Raw genomic sequence first — 20,333 nt, 5'->3', positions numbered from 1 at the left:
AAGAAAATATTTGCCACATACCCTAACTCCAGAATAGGCCCTAACGCGGCCCATCAGGTTGGCCTGTCATTCAATCACGACTGAGTTTATTTCAACCCCTTTCTCACACCTTTGCCTCCTTAAATACGCCCAATGACTCAGCCTCCACTACCCTCTGTGGTAACAAATGCCACAGATTCACCATCGCCCGGCTGAAGCAATTCCTTATTTGTTCCTCTGGTCCTAGACTCTTCTAATTCTGAAAACATTTACACACCCAGGAAACCACAACATGCTAGCTGATGGTAATAAAAGATAATTCAAAGAGTTCCCAAATTTTATGACTAGCACAACTTGTCAGAATGCCAACGTTTAAACCTAGGTTTTTGATTCAAATTAAATGGCTCTTTCAGGACTACAAAAAAATTTCCGGACAGCTCCCAGGGAAGAGGCATATAGATTTCTTAACACTTTAGATCAATCATTGATTTAATTAATAATAATTTATTCTGCCAATTGCTCTAGTGTTATAACTTGGGTTTTGTGTTCCTAAACACTGTGCTTTTAACTTGATGTCAGTTCCTAACTAGTTTTCAATTCTGCTCTTATCACAGGTCACCAAAAGCCTTACAAAGTCTTTTCGAAAGATTTTCCATAGGAGGGATAGGTTACACTTGGAGGAACTGCAATGGAGATTTACCTGAATGACACCCATCTCAAAGTTCACAGTACACTTATTAATGAAGTACACATTCATCATACAACCTTGAGATCTGTCTCCTTACAGGCAGCCGCAAATCAAGAAACCCAGAAGAACTAATTTTAAAAAAAAGACCAATAAACTCCCAATGTGTAGAGTGAGGAAAAAAAAAACAAATTGTGAAAACAATAAAAGTAAGCAAATAGCATTTAGAACAAAGTCGCCCGGAGCAGGCCGCAGCCTTGGCCTCAGTTCAGCACACAGCAGAGTTAACGTCACAGAGTCCACAGACACGAAGCCCCCAGTAGCCGGAGCAGACTGCAGCGAAGAGCGGGTTAAACATCGCAGAGCAGTGAGCAGAACTGGCCCCGACCCTCGCCTCCAAGGGTTGCTTTACACAAACTGGGGTTCGCCGGAATGAGGGGCGGGAGATTATTTGCTTCTGTAGTCGTAGGTTGGCATGTTCAGGGCAACACAGCAGCATAGCGCTTGGTGCAATATTATACAGCTCCAGCTGCAAGAATGAGATTTGAGGCAAAGTCGGGGCAAGGTCCGAGGCATACTCAAGTCAAAGTCCGGGTGGGCGGAACAGAGCAGAGGCAATTTCGAGGCCCGTCCACCTAAACCAAGAGCGAGGTTTAATCGATCCAAGTGCCAGGCCGATTTGGAAAGGCCAGGTACGAGCCAAAGCACGGCGGTATGGTCCAGGCCCGTGTTGATGTTTGGACGATTTAAACGAGCTTCACTTTTCTCCTGAATGCTATTTGTTTACTTTGGATGTTTACATGATTTGCCTTTTTTTTCTCTCTGCAAACATTGGATGTTTGACTGTCTTAATTTTCTTTAAAAAACAGGTTCTTCTGGGTTTCTTTGTTTCATGGCTGCCCGTGAGGAGATAAATCTCAAGGTTGTATATAGTATAGTGTTACGTACCCCGTAACTGGGTCACTTACCAGCAAAGACAGAGAGGTCCGTTGAAGTCTGATGGTACTATTTTAACAGTATTTATTGATAAAAATACACAAAATAATATCAATGCAAACATACAGATAATATACGTCGTCAATACTAAATCTAAAAGCGTGGGTATAATAATAATAAGAAATAGCTCTGTCGTTGTCTAGGGGATAATGTATTGTCTGATGGAAATATAAAAGTCACTTTTAGTTCGTTCAAGCTGCAGCGTTTTGGTTTGAGAGAAAGGCGGGTTAAAACTTGCCCATTCCTTTTATGATGTCAATCCTTCGAGGGTCGTTGGGAGTTGATTTCCCCGTTGTTAGCTAAAAACCGTTCTTCCGTGGTCAAGGCACACTGATTCCGGGGCAAATGGAACCGGACACACGTGGCCTTCCCACTGGCTTTTGCTATTACGGGGTCGCTAGCGTTTCTTCTGGTGCGTCTGAGGGGCTGTTCCCACAGACCCTCTTTTTATCCTGACTCACAGGGTCTCAGATGTCAATCAGGTTGAGAAGATGCAATCTCTCCACCAACCTCCCCCTTGGTTCATCGCCTGGGGCTTCGATGCATCGCGCAGGATGTAATATACCAGTCCGTCTCCAAGAGACAATAGCCGGTATCAAAGGGGTCCGCCTCTCGGAGGCCAGGACACATTCCACTCTTTGGAAATTCTGCATGTCTTCTCTCATTTCCTGGGTCTCCTGAACGGACTCAATAGTGATCTTGCGATTCTCACAAAGGAGGGGGCTACCCCGCACCCTTCGGCCCCTCAGAGCTGTGGTACATTCATAACAATAGATACTTTGATAATAAACGTACTTTGAACATGACGAATAAAGCTAATCTCCCAGGACTGATTTTTAGTTTTTTTTTTGATTGAAACAAAAAGGCCTTTCAGGAATTAAATTACAAAATGCTTCAAAAAAAATTTAGAACTCTGTGCTGAAAGTGCCAACTCCATAATTCCATAACCTGCAAGGTTTTGATAATTGGGGACACAGGTTACTGCAGATGCTGGAAATAAGTGCCATTGGTATTTAAGAAATTGTCATGGAAACCCCGATGAATGTACTGACAATAAAGACTAGGGGGAAAATATCAATATGAATTTACTTCAACAGCTGATCAAATAGTACAAGAACCAAAGAAAGTGGAATAATTCTTCACAATAAACTTTTACTGCCAAATCATCTAATATCCCAAAAAGAAAACAGATCTGAAATGAATGTATAAATTATATGATCTGTGTTTAAACATAATTACTTACTTTAAAATGTATTAAATATATCACAGAATGGAAGAATCCGCTCCCGTCAAACTTGATCAGTAAACTTAAGAGTTAAATTATAGTCAGCACCCTCCGAAACACATCACCCCGCAACAACAGAAGGATATGTCGTATTACTAGTCCTCTGTCAGCTCACGCTGCCCCTGATACTTCACGTAGACTATGAACATGACCACAGAGGCAACAATGCACACACTGCCGCAGACAAGATAAGCAATCCCCAGGAATGGGTTCCTTCCACCCATCCACGATATGGTGCTGAACGTTATGCGTTTCTGTCCATTGAAGCTGATCACCGGATAATCTGGGGAAACGAGGAGTTAAGGAGAGGGCACCTTAGATTCTTGCATCGCACCGTTTAAAACAAAAACAACCACGAATCAAGGTTTGTTTAAAACAGAGCGCGCTGGTGCTCTTATTCCTCGCTGAGAAGGCGGAGAGTCACCTGTACCGGTCCGAGCCGTTACATTGATTCTTAAGTACAGTCGCCCCTCCTCATCCGCGAGTTCCGCATGCGCGAATTCAACCAACCGCGAATCGCGAAAACCTGGAAGTTCTCTCTCCAGCACTCGTTGTTTGGGCATGTACAGACTTTCTTTTCTTGTGATTATTCCCTAAACAATGCAGTATAAGAACTATTTACATAACATTTACATTGTATTAGGTACTACAAGTAATTATAAGTAATCTAGAGATGTTTTAAAGTATACGGGAGGATATGCGTAGGTTATCGCGGATCGGGATCGGAAAAATACATAAGTTCTCTTACTAAGTAAGTCAGAACACGTACATCCGGTATTATTTAGCGTCAGTTAGTCAAACATTTGTCTTAGTATATATTTTACCTTTCTATGCATATAAAACCCTTAAGAAATGTATGTATTTCAGTAATTAAATCACTGCGCTGCTTAGTAATAACTGTAGCTTTCATCGGGGCAGGGCCTTTCACATGCTCCATTATTCTCACTTTATCCTTTAAAATTGTTCCGATCGTTGAGCGACTGTAGCCCAACACTTTTCCAATGACCGATGGCGTTTCACCTCTTTCCGATCGCTTTATTATTTCCACTTTATTTTCAATCGTGATCGTTTTCCGTCAACAGAATAGAAACACTGTGGATTCAGAGCTCCGCCGGGTCTTAATGTCCACAGCACTGAGACAGGTTAAATAAGGGATTTGAGCATCCGTGTTTTTGTATCCGCGAGGGGTCCCAGAACCAATCCCTCGCGGATAAGGAGGGCCGACTGTACTGAGTCATAGGACGTGGACCTTGGTGGTAACAGCAACATTTGCTTCTCACCTACAGTCATTGCTCTGCAACATCCTCTTGGATGGAGGCAATTCGATGTGGCAGAACAGAGGTGAGGCAGTGAGGGCCCGTTGCCGAGAGGGAGGAAGACCCGAGGTTCGATCGAGTTAAGCAACGGGCCAAATCAAAAAGATGGGTACAGGTTGAATCGAGGCGATGGGGCCCAAGCCCCACAGCGCATCGGGCAACTGAACCCAATGATTGGACGACGACTTAGACGCTGGGACAGATTGAAAAGGGAGTTTTTGGGGGCCCCGAGGCGAGGGACGTGCTGGTTCAATCAGCTCGCTGCTCTGCGCTAAACTAAGGGTCCATGGATAGATTCTCCGTGTGGACTTCAGTTCAGAACGCCATTTGCTTACGTTTATTGTTTTTTCCTCTCTCTCTCTCTCTCTCTCTCTCTCTCTCTCTCTCTGCACATTGTGTGTTTGACAGTCTTTTCTATTGTATTTTTCTTTCAGTTTCTTTGTTCTGTCACTGCCTGTAGGGGACAAATCTCAAGGGTGTGCAATGTATACATACCCTTTGATGATAAATGTACTCTGATCTCCACAGTATATCCAGCCCCTCCACCTATCTGTATCGCCTGCAAACTTCCCACAAAGCCATCAAATCATTGACATATAACATGAAAAGAAGCGGATCCCATATCACTCCTTGCAGAACAACACTTGCCACTGGCATCCAACCAGAATAAACCCCCTTTATTCCAATTCTTTGCCTCCTGCCATTCAGCCAATCTTCCATCCATGCTAGTACCTCTCCTGTAAAACCAGGGGCTCATCTTGTTAAACTGCCTCATTCCGGCCTCGTGAAAACCAAAGTAACCAACATCCACTGACTCTTCTTTGTCTATTTCCTAAAGGAATTCCAACAGATTTGTCAGGCAAGATTTCACTTTAAGGAAACCATGCTGACCTTGGCCTACTTTATCATGCACCTCCATCTAGCCCAAAATTGCAACCTTAATCATGGACTCCCAACATCTTTCCAACCACCGAAGTGGCCTATAATTTCCTTCCTTCTGCCTCCCTCCCTTCTTAAAAAGTGGAGTGGCATTTGCAATTTCCCAGTCCTCTGGAACGATTCCAGCTTCTATTGATCCTGGAAATATTATTACTAATGCCTCCACAATTTCTTCGGCTACCTCTTTCCGAACCCTGCAGTTTAACCCGACTTATCTACCTTCAAACCTTCCAGCATCCCAAGCACCTTCTCCTTAGTAACAGCATAACCACACTCACTCCTGCCCCGACACTCTTGCAATGTTAGTACCTTCCACAGTGAAGACAGGTGTAAAATACTTATTATGTTTGTCCGCCAGTTCCTTGTTCCCTACTACCAGCTCTCCAGCATCATTTACCAGTGGTCCAATATCTAGTCTTGCCAATATTTTACTCTTTATACAGCATATCAAAAAAAAACCTTTGGTATCCACTTCTATAGTATTGGCTGGCTTACTATCCCATTTCATCTTTTCTGTCCTTATGGATTTTTAGTTGCCTTCTACTGGTTTTTAAAAGCTTCCCAATTCTCTACCTTCCCACTAGTTTTTGCTATAATGCCCTCTCTTTTGCTTTTGTGCTCTCTTTGTCTTGTCAGCCATGGTTGCTTCATCCTGCCTTTAGAATACTTCTTCATCCTTGGGAGGTATCTATCAGGCACCTTCTGAATTGCCCCCAGAAACCCCACCCATTGCTGTTCTATCCTCATCCCTACTAGTGTCCCCTTCCAATCAACTTTTATCTACACTGTAATGATCTTCAACTTTGTTGTTTACCTGTAGTTGAGTTTCTCTGTGGCATTTAAACTCTATTCCGCATTGCTATTGTTCGACCTCAATGCACTGTGTAATGATGTGGTCTGTACAAACAGTATGCAAGATGAGCTTTTCACTGTACCTTGGCACATGTGACAATCGTATACCAATTCTGGGGAGGGTGAGGGAGACAGATCTCCCCAGGTTCCCTATTCACAGGGCAAGGATACTGTAACTTATCTCCACAGAATAGTTTCCTGGCTCCAGTCCTCCGTCGATGCGGCGATAGAGCTTGCGGAACGTCGGCAAGGCTGCCGTCCTCATCCAGACGAGGAAGTCTTCGTTGATGAAGCCATTGTTTTCTGGGTTTGTGTCCAACTCGTAGGCAGGTCGGGGCCAGTTGATAGGCTTCACAGTGCCTGTGATTAAGCAAATTAATTTTGACAAGTAGAATTAAATGGCTCGTTAGCCAAAACTACATGATATTAACACCAGAGAAGTAAACATTTTTTTTGTCTGATGTCTGATATGTGCTTGGTATGTTCTATGTGTAATGACTAGGCCTCAAGCTGCAGTGCCATCAGGATCGAAGCAAGTACATTCCACCAGGGGGCACTGTGGAGTGGCATCCAGAATTGAGGTGGTGCTGCCCCCCACTGTTCGCTCGGCAGAAGACAAGTGGCGGACTGCAGATTTCTGTGGCATTCATGACTTGGGCCTGGACTTTATTGCTTGGCTGTATCTTACCGATACCTTTATGTGCTTGCTATCTTGTTGTGTTACGTGTGCTTTGTGCTGTGTGTGACTGTTAGTACTGTGCTTTGCACCTTGTCCCTGGAGTAATGCTGTCCCGTTTGGCTATACTGATGGGTATTCATGTATGGTTGAATGACAATTAAACTTGACTTGAATTGAATTGGAGAGGATGTTTCCATAGGTGGGAGAGTCTAGGACCACGGGGCTATACTGGACCAATGCAGGACAAGATGTTTTCATAGGTGGGAACTTCGAGGAATACAGGACAACACTGTATCATTGAAGAAGAGGTTTCCAAAAATGGGAATGTGAGGACCAGAGAGCAAAGCCACTGAATAGACCCCAACCTGGCACCCCTTCAGCTAATGGTAAGGCTCCATGGCATAAGAAAGGTTGGGAACTCCTGGAGTAGAAGGACATCCCTTCAGAATAGAGATAAGGAGGAATTTCTTTAGCCATTCTTTAGTGAATTTCTTTAGTGAATCTGTGGAATTCCTTGCCACAGTCGGCTGTGGAGGCCATGTCACTGGATATATTTAAAACAGAAGTTCTTGATTAGTAAGGGTGTCAAAGGTTACAGGGAGAAGGCAGGAGAATGGGGTTTAGCACAATAATAAATTGGCCATGATTGAAAGGTGGAGCAGACTTGACGGGCTGAATTGTGCTCTTATGTCTTATGGAATTGACTGGTCTCTTCCTCGATCTAGATGCAAGAATCATTGCTAAATGGGGGGAGGGGTGGGATCTAGTGCACAGGATCGATAGAAGCTGCAGAAAGTACAGAACTTAGTCAGCTCAATCACGGGCACCAGCATCCAGGACATCTTCAAGGAGCGGTGCCTCAAAAGGGCAGTGTCCATCATTAAAAACCCCCATCATCCACGACATGCCCTCTTCTCATTGCTACCATCAGGATGGAGGTACAGAAGCCTGAAGGCACACATTCAATGATTCAGGAACAGCTTCTTCACCTCTGCCATCAGATTTCTGAATGGACATTGAACCCCTAAACAATACCTCACTACTTCTAAGCACTACCTATTTAACTTTCATATACCATTGCAAAAAAAGTTTCTGACCCCTTTGCAATTATCTCATTTTCTGCATTAATTACTCATAAAATGTTGTCCAATCTTCATCTATGGGGGAGAGGGGGAGAGGACCCAGACTGTCTTCCTCGTTGCAACAACTAACTAGATGGGGCAAACACAGGGAAACCTGCAGATGCTGGAAATTCAAGCAACGCACACAAAATGCTGGTGGAACGCAGCAGGCCAGGCAGCATCTATAGGGAGAAGCACTGTCGACGTTTCGGGCCAAGACCCTTCGTCAGGACCTTCACCATGGAGTCAGTGTTGTGTCTATTACTTTTCAGTTAGTCCTGACGAAGGGTCTCGGCCCGAAACGTCGACAGCGCTTCTTCCTATAGATGCTGCCTGGCCGGCTGTGTTCCACCAGCACTTTGTGTGTGTTGTTTGTAACTAGATAGGGTCTCTGTTTCTTCTCACTCTTAGCCTTTGTGGAAGAAAAATAAATTTTGAATTTAATGCTGTTGTCAAGGTTGACTAGCTAAGTATTGCTCACGACTTGGATCTTGAGAGTGACTGGATAAGACAGACACTGCCCTGCTTGTGCAAGCTAACAAGAGCTAGATGTAGATCATGTCAGTGATGAGGCATAGTTAGCCTTTGTCCAAGACTGTCTAGCTAATAGAGGAACTGACTGTAGACATGCAGTTCCAATTTTGTGTACCCTGTGACTCATTTTAATCTAGATGATACCCAAACAAGTGCTTCTTGAAATCGCTGACCAAGTTAGTTTAGCTGTTGGCTATTGCCCAAAATTAAGCATCACTGGAGGAGTCATGAGGCAATGGCTCCCTGTGGTCACGTATTAAAGGGTTAACCTTATACCAATGTCCGTCTTTATTTCTGTTTGATAATGGGGTAAATTCTCTTACAGTAAACTGGCACCAAAATTCTTTTACAGTAAAATATGATAAAACAGGGTAAATTCTTCGACAGTCAGATGATTGCTGGTGACCACAGGTCACCATGGGGTCAATGTTGCGTCCATTTCTTTTCAGGTTGTATGTTTTTCACGTTTCATGATTTGGATGACAGAATTGCTGGCTTTACAAGTTTGCAGATGATAGGAAAATGGAGGGAAAGGTAGTGTTGAGAAAGATTGGGGGAATGGGCAAAGAAATGGTAGATGAAATACAGCGTAGGGAAGAGTATGGTCATGCACTTTGGCAGAAGGAATAAAAGCATAAACTATTTTCTAAACGGGGCTCGAATTCAGAAATCAAAGGTGCAGAGGGACTTAGGAGCCCTTGTACAGGATTCCCTAAAGGTTAACTTGCAGGTTGAGTTGGTGTTAAAGGAAGGCAAGTGTAATGCTAGCACCTTTTTCAAGAGGACTAGAATATTAAAGCAAGGATGTAATGCTGCGGCTTTACAAGGCCTTGGTTAGACATTTGGAGCATTGTGAGTAGTTTCAGAACAGTACAGCCCAGGAAACGGCCATTCAGCCCACAATGTGGTGCTGATCCAGCTAAAGAGCAAATCAAAAAGACCCAAACACTAATCCCGCCTGCCTCCACACTGTAACCTATGGACCCCATATATAAGAAAGGATTTGCTGGCGCTGAAGAGCATCCAGAGGAGGTTTATAAGAATGATCCTGCAAATGGAAGGGTTAAAAACATGATGGGCTTTTGATGGCTCTGGCCCTCTACTCACAGGAGCCTAGACAATTGTGGGGGATAATCACATAAATCTATCAAACATTGAAAGGACTCGATAGAGCTGACATAGTGAAGAAGTTTACAATAGTGGTACAGTCTAGGACCATAGAGCACAGGGTGGAGAACCTATGGAATTCATTACCACGTATGGAGGCTAAGTTATTAGACATACTCAAAACAGAGGTTACTAGGTTCTAAAGAAGGGTGTTAAAGGTTATGGGGAGAAGGCAGGAGAATAGGGTTGAGATGGGGAAAAAAAATCAACCTTGATCTAACAGTAGAGGAGACCCAATGGAACAAATGGCTCAATTCTGCGCATTGTGATAGGGGAGAGGGGAAGGAATTACTGACCTGTTAGAGTGATTTTTGGGGTTAGGACACGTAGCAAGCAACTTTAACTGACTTCAGATTTAAATATGAATTGTGGATTAAATTTAAAATGGGTTCCTAAGAACTGTGAACCAAGTTAATTGGAAGGACAGACGCGTGGACTTAAATTTGTTACTTGTGTGTATTTTGGTGTCCATAATATCGGTGTGCATAAGGAAGTGTGGTGGTGGGAAGATCCGGGCATTTGAAACTGTTACATCTAGTTCAAAGGAAGCATTGTAAATGTGGAATTGTCCTTTGACCTTTAGCATGGAGACAAAACTTAAAAGTTTTTTTTAACTCCTCATGTACGTGAAGGATGTAAGAATTCAATTCATATAAAATAGTGTTGGCCCAGGTAGACCTCTTGCTCTGAAAGTCTCTCTTTTTCTTTCTCATGACTCTAAAGGCTGTCAACTTATTTGTGATATTTTGTGGAATAAAGAGATTGCTTCATCTCTACCCATGCTTCTCTCTGGTGGCTCCATTTGCACAACAACAGATTTACTTAACAATTAATGGATTTCAACCAAATTTGTACATCGAGTTTAAAGATCAATAAATCATTTGGAAAGCCAGAAAGTCAAGATGCTGGAAACCTTGAGCAACACACTGAAAATGCCAGAGGAACTCGGCAGGCCAGGCAGCCTCTATGCAGGGGAGTAAAAAGTCTATGTTTTGGGCTGACACCCATCATTTGGAAAGCCACAGGTGGTTCGAGTTGTAGAACTTGGCCGCAGCCCTATTTAAACTGGACGTCAGAGCTTGGACACGTACTGAGGAAAGAGAAGCTCGAGCATCTTTCAGTGATGGGAAGAAATGATGGAAGAAAGAGTCACGGTCAACAATGATGGAAGAAAAAGTCACGGTCAACAGCTCACGAGTTACATCAAGGGATGGACAAGAGTTTATTCAAACTTCTCAGATTAAAGACAGATGGAAAACCATGATTGCCCACGTCGTATGACAGGGCGCATAATGATGATGAAGATGATCAGAACATTCAACTGGCTCTTCAGCAATCATTCTAGTCTTAATTTAGGAGGAAAACTGTCCCAAAAAGAAGTAACATTCTAGCTACAAGCAATCAAATGCAAGGAAAGGTTATCAATTCCACCGATTCAGTGGAATGTTTATTGCAAACACATCATTACCTTCAAATGCCTTCTGTAGATCAGAGCCATTATTCACCTTGGGGTTATGGAACTTGACATTGTAGTCCGTCCACCAGGAAATTCCTTTGGCATTTAAAGGGACCTTGGTGTAAGACCCAGTGTTATTCAGCTTATACACAGTAAAGGAATCTGAAAGAACAAAACAACATTGATTTATTTCCCCCAACTTAAACGGAGCTTTGACCTGTCACTGTGAAACGTGGGTGAGGAGTGCGGCAATGCATTCAAAAAGTTCAAAGTAAATTTACTGTCAAAGTACATATATGTCACCATATATAACCCTGAGATTCATTTTCTTGAGGGCATACTCAATAAATCCATAATAGAATAATAACCCTAATAGAATCACTGAAAGATCGCACCAACTTGAGTGTTCAACCAGTGTGCAAAAGACAAACTGTGCAAATGCAAAAAAGAAATAATAAATAAATAAACAAACAAACAAATAAGCAATAAATATTGAGAACATGAGATGAAGAGTGTTTGAAACTGAGTTCATGGGTTGTGGGAACATTTTAGTGATGGGGCAAGTGAAGTTATCCCCTTTGGTTCAAGAGCCTGATGGTTGATGGGGGTAATAACTGTTCCTGAACCTGGTGGTGTGAGTCCTGAGGCTCCTGTACCTCCTTCCTGATGGTTGATGGGGGTAATAACTGTTCCTGAACCTGGTGGTGTGAGTCCTGAGGCTCCTGTACCTCCTTCCTGATGGTTGATGGGGGTAATAACTGTTCCTGAACCTGGTGGTGTGAGTCCTGAGAACCCTGGACCTTCTTCTTGATGGCAGCAGTGAGAAGAGAGCGCGTCTTGGGTGGTGGGGGTCCCTGATGATGGATGCTGGTTCCCTGTGACAACACTGCATGTAGATGAGCTCAAAAGTGGGGGGGGACGTTCACTACCGGTGATGGAAGACACATTGCATTGAGCAACTGAAACGGACCATTAGGTTCAGCGAGAGTACGATCATGATCACTGAACACACGAGTCCCTTTCCTCTAGTTATTTCTCTGTCGCTCACTTTCCTTCCCGTGCGCAACAGCCACGTGACTCTACTGTCAGCCAGCTGTGTGAGGGGGTAAGTTCTCTCTTCCCCGCTCCCTCTCCCATTGGGCAGAAGGTGCAAAAGGTCAGTAAGGGCATTGCCTGCCTCCCTTCCTCACTGCCTCAGTGAGTTTGGCGCCCACCACAACGTCGAGCTCTTCTCCCGTCATCTCCATCTCTGAGCCCACTTCTTTGACAAGGACTCTACGCCCCACGCCGATGACTCCCTTCTCCCGTTCTTCAGTCCTCCTCCTGGCCACCCCGCTCTGGAACCTTTTCATCTTGAATTGCCGATGAGACATCAACCGTCTCAACATCAGCCCTCCTCTCTCCTCAGAGCGCACCCCCTTTGAACGCACTGTCCTCCACACCAATCCCAACCTGCCCATCAAACCCGCGGGCAAAGGGGGCGCCATTGTGGCGCGGCGCTCTAATCTCTACCTTGTTGAGGTCAGGCAGCAACTCTTAGACACCTGCTCCTCCTTGAGGAGAACGCACCATCAGAAAACTGTCTCCGACGCACTATCATCCACTCTAGAAATACAGGGAGACCTATCATCACTGCACAGTCGGGCTCTCATCATCTAGACACCATCTCTCCCACCCAGAACCAACCCCTAACATCCTCACACCGCAAAGACCCATCCTGAAGCCTACAGCCGAACTGAACTAAACCAAATACTACAGGACTCCTGGTCTGATGTTTAATATTCTACGTGTTGTCCACTTGCTTTTTGCGCAAATTCCCCCCCCCCACCCCCCACACTTTAGGTTTCTTTGTTTCGTGGCTGCCTATGGGAGGACGAATCTCAGAATTGTATTCTTTATACATAGAATAATTCCTCTCAGCTCTCTGTGGCGCATCAGGCAGAAATCTTGCCATCTCTTTAGCATCTGCCTGTTTTTTTTTTAACAAGCCAGAGTTGCTCGCTCAACGCCCAGCCCAGATGTTAAGCGTGTAAGGAGCCGGCTGGATTCGAACCCAGGAACACTCGCCTTAAAGTCTGGTGCTGGTGCCACACCACCACCGGCTGACCTCATTCTGTATACTGTACATCCTTTGATAATAAATACACTTTGAATTTCTAAATTAGAATTTTTTTTGTAGTGGAATGCTCAAAGGTTCAATTTACTGTCAGAGAATGTTTACAGTGTACAACCTGAAATTCTTGCTCTTCACAGACATCCACGAAACAGAGGAAAAACCCCACAGAATGAATGATAGTAGCATCGGAGCCCCAAACCACCCCCCTAACCCTACCCTTCACACAACCTCCACCCCCACTTGCACCAGAACCCCAACCCCACCCCCCACAACCATGCAAAAAACTGCCCCCCCAAAGAGACCTTGATCCAAAGTCCATCAAACCTACAGTCCATAACCCATTGATTAATGACAGGTTTAAATGGGATATGTGCATAAAGGTGAGGAGGGCAAGCAAATGGTATGGTTCTTCTGGAGAGCTAGCATGGCCACAATGGGTGGAATGGCCTCTTCCTTTGTTGCAAAATTCTTATTCCTATCTGTGTTGCTCTGCTAAAAGCAGGAAATGCTACCAAGCAGGCTGATGACTTACAACAGGGACCACGGACCCCTTGGTTAATGGTAGGGGTCCACGGCGTATTAAAAAAGGCCGGGAGCCACACAGAGCCACCAGTCACCTGGCGTAGAGAAGGGGCGGCCTACTCTCGGCTTGGCGGTGCACTGAGCTGCGGAAGAGAGGAACTCACCATTAAACATGCTGTTTGCGATCGCACCACAGGGAGCAATGGGCTGGCCTTTACCATCCTGTTGAAATGGGAAGCAGTATTCCGAGGGTTTCTGCAAACGGATTAAGGTTGGAAGTGAGGGCGATCTCAGAAGAGCACAGAAGCAGGCCCGTCAGCCCAACTAACCCATGCTGACCAAGAGACCAGTGCAAACTCATCCCATTTACCTGCTTTCAGCCAGTGTCCGTCTAGACTAGGGGTCCACCAACAACTTGCTTAACGGTATTGGTCCATGGCAGAAAAAAGGCTGGGGACCCTTGCTCTAAACTTTTCCCGTGTTTACCTGTCCAGGTGTCTTTTAAATGTTAAACATACCTGCCTCAACCATTTTGTCTCATTTCACGGACCATTCTCTGGGTGAAAAGGTTGGTCCTCGGGTTCATGTTAAACCATAAGCCTATGCCCTCTATCTCTTTATTTTCTGACCCCAGGAAAAAGGTATTCACCCTGCTGATGCTTGCCTCAAGCATTTCCTCTAGCAGCTCACTCCATGTAGGCACTGCCCTCTGAGCAAAGAGTGAAGAGGCTGCCCCCTCATGTCCCTTTTTAATTTTTCCACCCCTCATCTCAAATCTTTGCCCCCTCTGGTTTTTAGTTTGCCCTCCCTGGGAAGAATGACTAGGTATGTTCACCCCATCTATACCCCTCACAACTTTACACTTCCAGCCAAGCTTCGAGGCTTCCAACAGAAGACCCTATGAACCAGCATGTTGAACTGGACACAATCTGTGGGCTGGAGGCCGAGGGGAGAGCTGTGGACACGTGAGGAACCAACGCTGACAATGACCGATAACCAGGGATACGGGCCAGAGGAGATCACTCAGCTATCCAGTTGGCTGGGACCAGCAGCCAGCATGACTGCCTGTAAGAACAAGTCAGACTAATATAAACACGAGCACTCGGCAGGAACAACGTTCAACTGTGCACCGATGATGTCACCTCAACTGGTGACGAAACGTTTGCAACCTAACCTCCAGGCTCGGCGAACAACCCTACAATCAAGCAGCCCACCCGAGCTACCAACATCCTCTTTTATTTCAAGCCTTCTAGCTCAGCTGGCACCTGTCTCTTGGTACATTGTCACATCTGGAAACATCTCCGTCAAAACCTCCTCACAGGAGCAATGACAATTCCCCAGGTGGAAGAAATTCTGACAGGTCTGTGCCACTCCCACACCAGAGACAACCCTCTCTCCTTTCCTATAACAACAAAATTCCATCACTACTGCTGAATCTAAAGCCTGCGACTCCCTAGTCTCCACTTTGAACTCTTCCTTCCACTTTCCAAAAAGCCACAACTGGTACAATTTGGTCTACAGTGTAAAAGAATCCTCTTATTTCTTGGAAATCTCAGACAGCAAGAGGGATTGCGGCTGTTCCAATTTGCCAAAGTTTCATGGAAATAGTTTTAAAATGTATATAAACAAAAAAGACAAACTACCATTTAACTGAGTAACATTACATACTTAAATACAAGACACCACCAAAGCTACAACAGTACTATAAAACTGAGTATTGGTTCCTAACAGTTATCAACAGAGGAATTCATCCAGTTTACACTGCTGTGCTCCTCCGATCGATTGTAAATAAACACTATCAGTGCAGACACCTAGTGCAGGTAATGGACAGTCCTGATGAAGGGTCTCTGCCTGAAACGTCGACTATTTACCCTTTTCCATAGCTGCTGCCTGACCTGCTGAGTTCCTCTGGTATTTTGTGCGTGTTGATTTGGAGTTCCAACATCAGCTGATTTTCTCGTGTTTGCCTTCGTTGCCTTTTTTTGCACGAAGTAGCGTCATAATCCCTCAATAAATTTCCTGGCATCCTGGTGTCGTCACTAGCACAAGTTCAGATAAGCCGTCTTCCTTATACTTCCTGCCTTCATATTCCCTGCCTTGTTGTTTTAATGCCATGCTCTTGGTAAGCCCACCCTCCAAACCTTTCATTTTCATTGTAACATTCAAGATGATAATCAACGCCTTCAAATTCTTCATAGTCCCCAACTTGTTGAAGTACTGAAATTGTTTTATTTTCAACCCTAGCCGTTCCTGGCATCTTCAAGCCTGAATACTTGAAACCACACTGGACAAAACTGTTGTGAGTTGTCTTACTGCTTTCTTCTTGCCAGCTATCAGTGCCTATAAAAGTTTAACCCTTGCACTCACTTCCTGGGCTATGAAATACTGCTTTTTTAAAACCGGCATCTGTCGGCCCAAATGGATAACAAAACACACGCATCTGACACTATTTAAAATCCACTTGCTCGAGGCATGGCGCAGCGCCTAATGGCCGCACAAGTACACACGACTGATGCCGGTTGGGAACCGTTTGGCAGCAGACTCCTGTCCCAATTAAGTGGCAAGCTGTCCCAAATAAAAGACGGGAATCCCGGCTACTTTCTCAATTCGTTTTTGTCCTGCCAGAGTTGTCCCAATTACGAGGCAGTCCCGATTAACCAATGGACCGGAATCCACTGTATTCGGGATCTGCTGCAGTGTGTTGGTGTGACATGCTGGTAAAAATCAACATCCAACATGCAGAACATCGATCATTACACACAGTGCAAGCCCTTCAGCTTGGGATGTTGTGCCAACCTTTGAACCCATTCTAAGATCAAGCTAACCCAGGGGTTCCCAGCCATGGACCCCTAACATTAACCGAGGGGCCTGTGGACCACAGGTTCAGAACTCCCAGTCTCACCCTTCCTTCCTACATAACCCTCCATTCTTTCTCACTATCATCCATGTTCTATCTAAGAGTTTCTTAAACATCCCAAACATGTACCTGCCTCTTCCACCACATCTGGCTGTGAATTCCACGAATCCACCACTCTCAGTGGATAACAAATGACAGCATATAAGAAATTCCATAAAAATAAGGTTAGAAATACAGGTATGGAATAAAATGTGCACAAATACCAGCAAGCATTTTACTATGATGTTCTTATTGTAAATGCGTTTATAGCCGTGGGGTGCTAATGGGGACGAGCTCCCAGTACCTACTAAATGCTCTCAATGGCGTGCATCTCAAATAGCCTCTGACAACCAAACCCTGGCGTTCACATCTGGCTTAGCTACCAAGTCTAGCAGAACTGTTTCTACTGACAGGAGAAGGGGCAAAGGAGGGCTACTGGCGCCTTAAAACCCGTCGCTTCAGGCAGATGGAGTTCATCAGCCGTGGTTGGTGGCTCATAGAACTTTAGAACACTACAGCACAGTACAGGCCCTTCAGCCCTTCATGTTGTGCTGACCCATACAATCCTTAAAAAAAAGTACTAAACCCACACTACCCCATAACCCTCCATTTTTCTTTTGTCCATGTGCCTGTCCAAGAGGCTCTTAAATACCCCTAATGTTTTAGCCTCCACCACCATCCCTGGCACATCATTCCAGGCACTCACAGCCCTCTGTGTAAAAAAAACTTACCCCTAAACTTCCCTCCCTTAATTTTGTACATATGCCCTCTGGTGTTAGCTACTGGTGCCCTGGGAAACAGGTACTGACTATCCTCCCTATCTGTGCCTCTCATAATCTTGTAGACCTCTATCAAGTCCCCTCTCATTCTTCTACGCTCCAAAGAGAAAAGTCCCGGCTCTGCTAGCCTTGCTTCACGTGACTTGTTCTCCAAACCAGGCAACGTCCTGGTAAATCTCCTCTGCACCCTCTCCATAGCTTCCACATCCTTCCTATAATGAGGTGACCAGAATAGAACATCTCACCAGAGATTTGTAGAGCTCCTCATCTACAAGGAAAACTCTGATCCCAAACCTCCGCTGCCTTGCGGCTACACCCACTCACGGGGAAGGCTTCGGGGGGAAACCCCCGAGCGAAGAATCTGGGGCTACAGTCCCGAAAGCAGCCCTACGTTGAGTTCAACGCTGACTGAGTGACGCTGCTGGTACCAAACAATATCGGTCTCTGCCGTTCCTTTGGGCTCATCGGTTGAGTGGAGAGGGGGAGCTTGCTACATGGGCAATAGCTTGCTCTCCATATCGTACCGCCCAGGCTTGCACATCTAGTCACCTAGGACGCAATATCCACGGTCGACTCTGACCAATGAAGGTCTCACTCAGACGTGGTAACAATCAAAAGCATTAAACAATGACCAAAATCTACACTTTCCAACACGAGATGCTGGGCACAACCGAATTACCCTAAACTAGATTCCAACTAACAAACACTCTCATTGAGACTTTCTGAATTACCCTTTACAACTATCCACCCCCCCCCCCCACCTTCAACATTAATGTCGGCTGATTTCCAAAATGCCCCTCAAAGTCCAAATCTACAACCCTGTCATGAGAGGTGGAAACGGGTAAGGCCGGACAACAGGGGCTCTAGTGAAGCTGTACAGGCCAATCCCCTGCACAGTGGATTGCAGAAGCATTGACGAACTCCAACCGTACCATCGACTTTGGACGATGGAGCCAGGAGGTCATCAATGGCCTCTACCCTTTGACCTGTTTGGCCTGGGTGACCCTACCAAGAGCCAAAGCATAAAGCCCCGAATCCAGCCAACGTAGCTCTCTGGGTCACTGAGGCACGCAAGCCTCCAAACCCAACAGCAAGGTTGTGGTCCTCTTGGAGGAAGGGCTCAAGTAAGTAAAGATTTCCAAATGCATTTCTAATTTCCAGCACCCGCCATTTTCAGACCTGAATTACATTTAGCAGAGTTAAATTAACATTGGACCTGCATTTAGTTGGTAAGCAGGACACAGGACTTTTATGAAAGGACTGAAAATATTCACAATCAGGGCTACATTATGCTACACTTACCTTGAAATACGTCAAGTCCCCGTTCAGCTGATCGTCATCCCTGGAGACTCCATATTTCCGCTGATTTTGATAGAAGTTCGATAGTTCATAGTACATGTAAACAGGGCCCTGTGAGGAGGGGGTGGGTGGGAGAGAGAATAATTCCTCTGTTATAGTGTCACAGCTTACAGACGACACAGTAGCATAGTGGCTAGCACAACGGTTTAAGGCGCCAGTGACCCGGGTTCAATTCCTGCCACTGCCTGTAAGGAGATTGTACGTTCACCGCGTGGATTTCCTCCAGGCACTCCAGTTTCCTTCCATGTTGCACAAATGTACAGGTTAGTAGGTTAGTTGATCACATCGGGCAGCGCGGGGCTCATCAAACTGGAAGGACCCGTTACTGTGCAGTCTCTCTAAATCAGGTCTTCCCAACCTGGGGTCCACAGAGCCCCTCTGTTAATAATAAAGGCTGATTTACACTTGTGCATATCGGGCTACGCCACAGCGCTGATTTTCACTTCTGCATCGCTCTACGCCGTAGCGAGCATGCGTTGGTATGCACCAAAACGCTAGTTGGCGTTGGGGTTTCTGTGCTGTACTGAGTTTCTTTGTGAGAGACATGGACGGGGAAATGCGTTTTGAACATTTTCGCATGTCGGTAGGTAGATTTGATGATTTAGTTAATCTATTTTGCATCGGTGTACGCACAGCCTACAGACGTGGCGGAGAAGAAGCAACCGGGAATGCGATGCCACCAAGCGGACCATTCACAGTTGTTGCGGTCTGCGTTGCTGCAATGCGCGACTAACTTTTCTGGAGAGGTGTATATCACCCTACAGCGTAGGGTAGGGCAGGGGTCGGCAACCTTTACAACTGAAAGAGCCATATGGACCCATTTCCCACAGAAAAGAAGCCACAAAACCCGTTTGACATTTAAAATGAAATAACACTGCATACAACATTTTTTTTGCCTTCTTGCTATGTATAAACAAACTATAATGTGTTGCATTTATGAAATTGATGAACTCCTGCAGAGAAAACGAAATTACATTTTCGCATGCAACAAAAACATTACTCCATAGTTACTCCATAGTTAGCCTACCTTGGATCGAAAAATTAAAAGAAATCGCACACTGGCAGGTGTCAGGCATTGGCAGTGGTGACGTATATTAATAGCGATAAAAAACACTTTGTAGCGGTGTGCTACACGCAGCGCTAAAATAACGACACTGCAGTCAAAGATAACTTTATTCGAACTAAACAGCCTTGCTTTAAAGCCTCCCTCAACCCGCCCCCCCCATGGGCGCGGATGCTCCAAAAGACACGTACTCACAAACCCCCGTAGGCTATCTCCCTTAGCCAGAACGGTGGCTAATTGTGAGCCAGTTCGGATGTGCCAGGAAATGGGGTCGCCACAACATTTTATTTAGATTGTACAAGATCACCATAATCTTCAAATTTCAAATTACATTTCAAAAACTAACAAACTAACATAAAATACATTTTAATTAAATACTCATCATTTATTTTCCAAAGCCACGGGGAGCCGCAGCACAGAGATGAAAGAGCCGCGGGTTGCCGACCCCGGCGTAGGGTATGTGTTACCTACGGCGTCAATGCGATGCACAAGTATAAATCAGCCTTAAGGATCCAATACACCAAAAAGTTTGGGAACCCCTGCTCCAAGTAAAAAACTTTTTTACAAGCCTTCAGTGATTACACTAAAA

The 20,333-nt window shown here is 45.1% G+C and overlaps 1 protein-coding gene across 1 annotated transcript in view; it reads right to left on the bottom strand.

Annotated features, from left to right (window-relative positions):
- Nucleotides 1–1,667: 1,667 nt before the first annotated feature.
- tmem30b (transmembrane protein 30B) overlaps nt 1,668–20,333 on the bottom strand; it is a 47,634-nt gene continuing 28,968 nt past the window's right edge. The window contains exons 3-7 of the mRNA XM_059949268.1: nt 18,625–18,732; nt 13,812–13,902; nt 11,022–11,171; nt 6,224–6,412; nt 1,668–3,228 (exon numbers count right to left, since the gene is read on the bottom strand). Coding sequence (XP_059805251.1) covers nt 3,041–3,228; nt 6,224–6,412; nt 11,022–11,171; nt 13,812–13,902; nt 18,625–18,732 — 726 coding nt within the window. The 3' untranslated portion in view covers nt 1,668–3,040. The remainder of the gene's footprint in view (nt 3,229–6,223; nt 6,413–11,021; nt 11,172–13,811; nt 13,903–18,624; nt 18,733–20,333) is intronic.

Source organism: Hypanus sabinus, chromosome 24, assembly GCF_030144855.1.
Source record: "Hypanus sabinus isolate sHypSab1 chromosome 24, sHypSab1.hap1, whole genome shotgun sequence".
Taxonomy (NCBI): Eukaryota; Metazoa; Chordata; class Chondrichthyes; order Myliobatiformes; family Dasyatidae; genus Hypanus; species Hypanus sabinus.
This window is presented reverse-complemented; position numbering and strand designations above follow the sequence as displayed.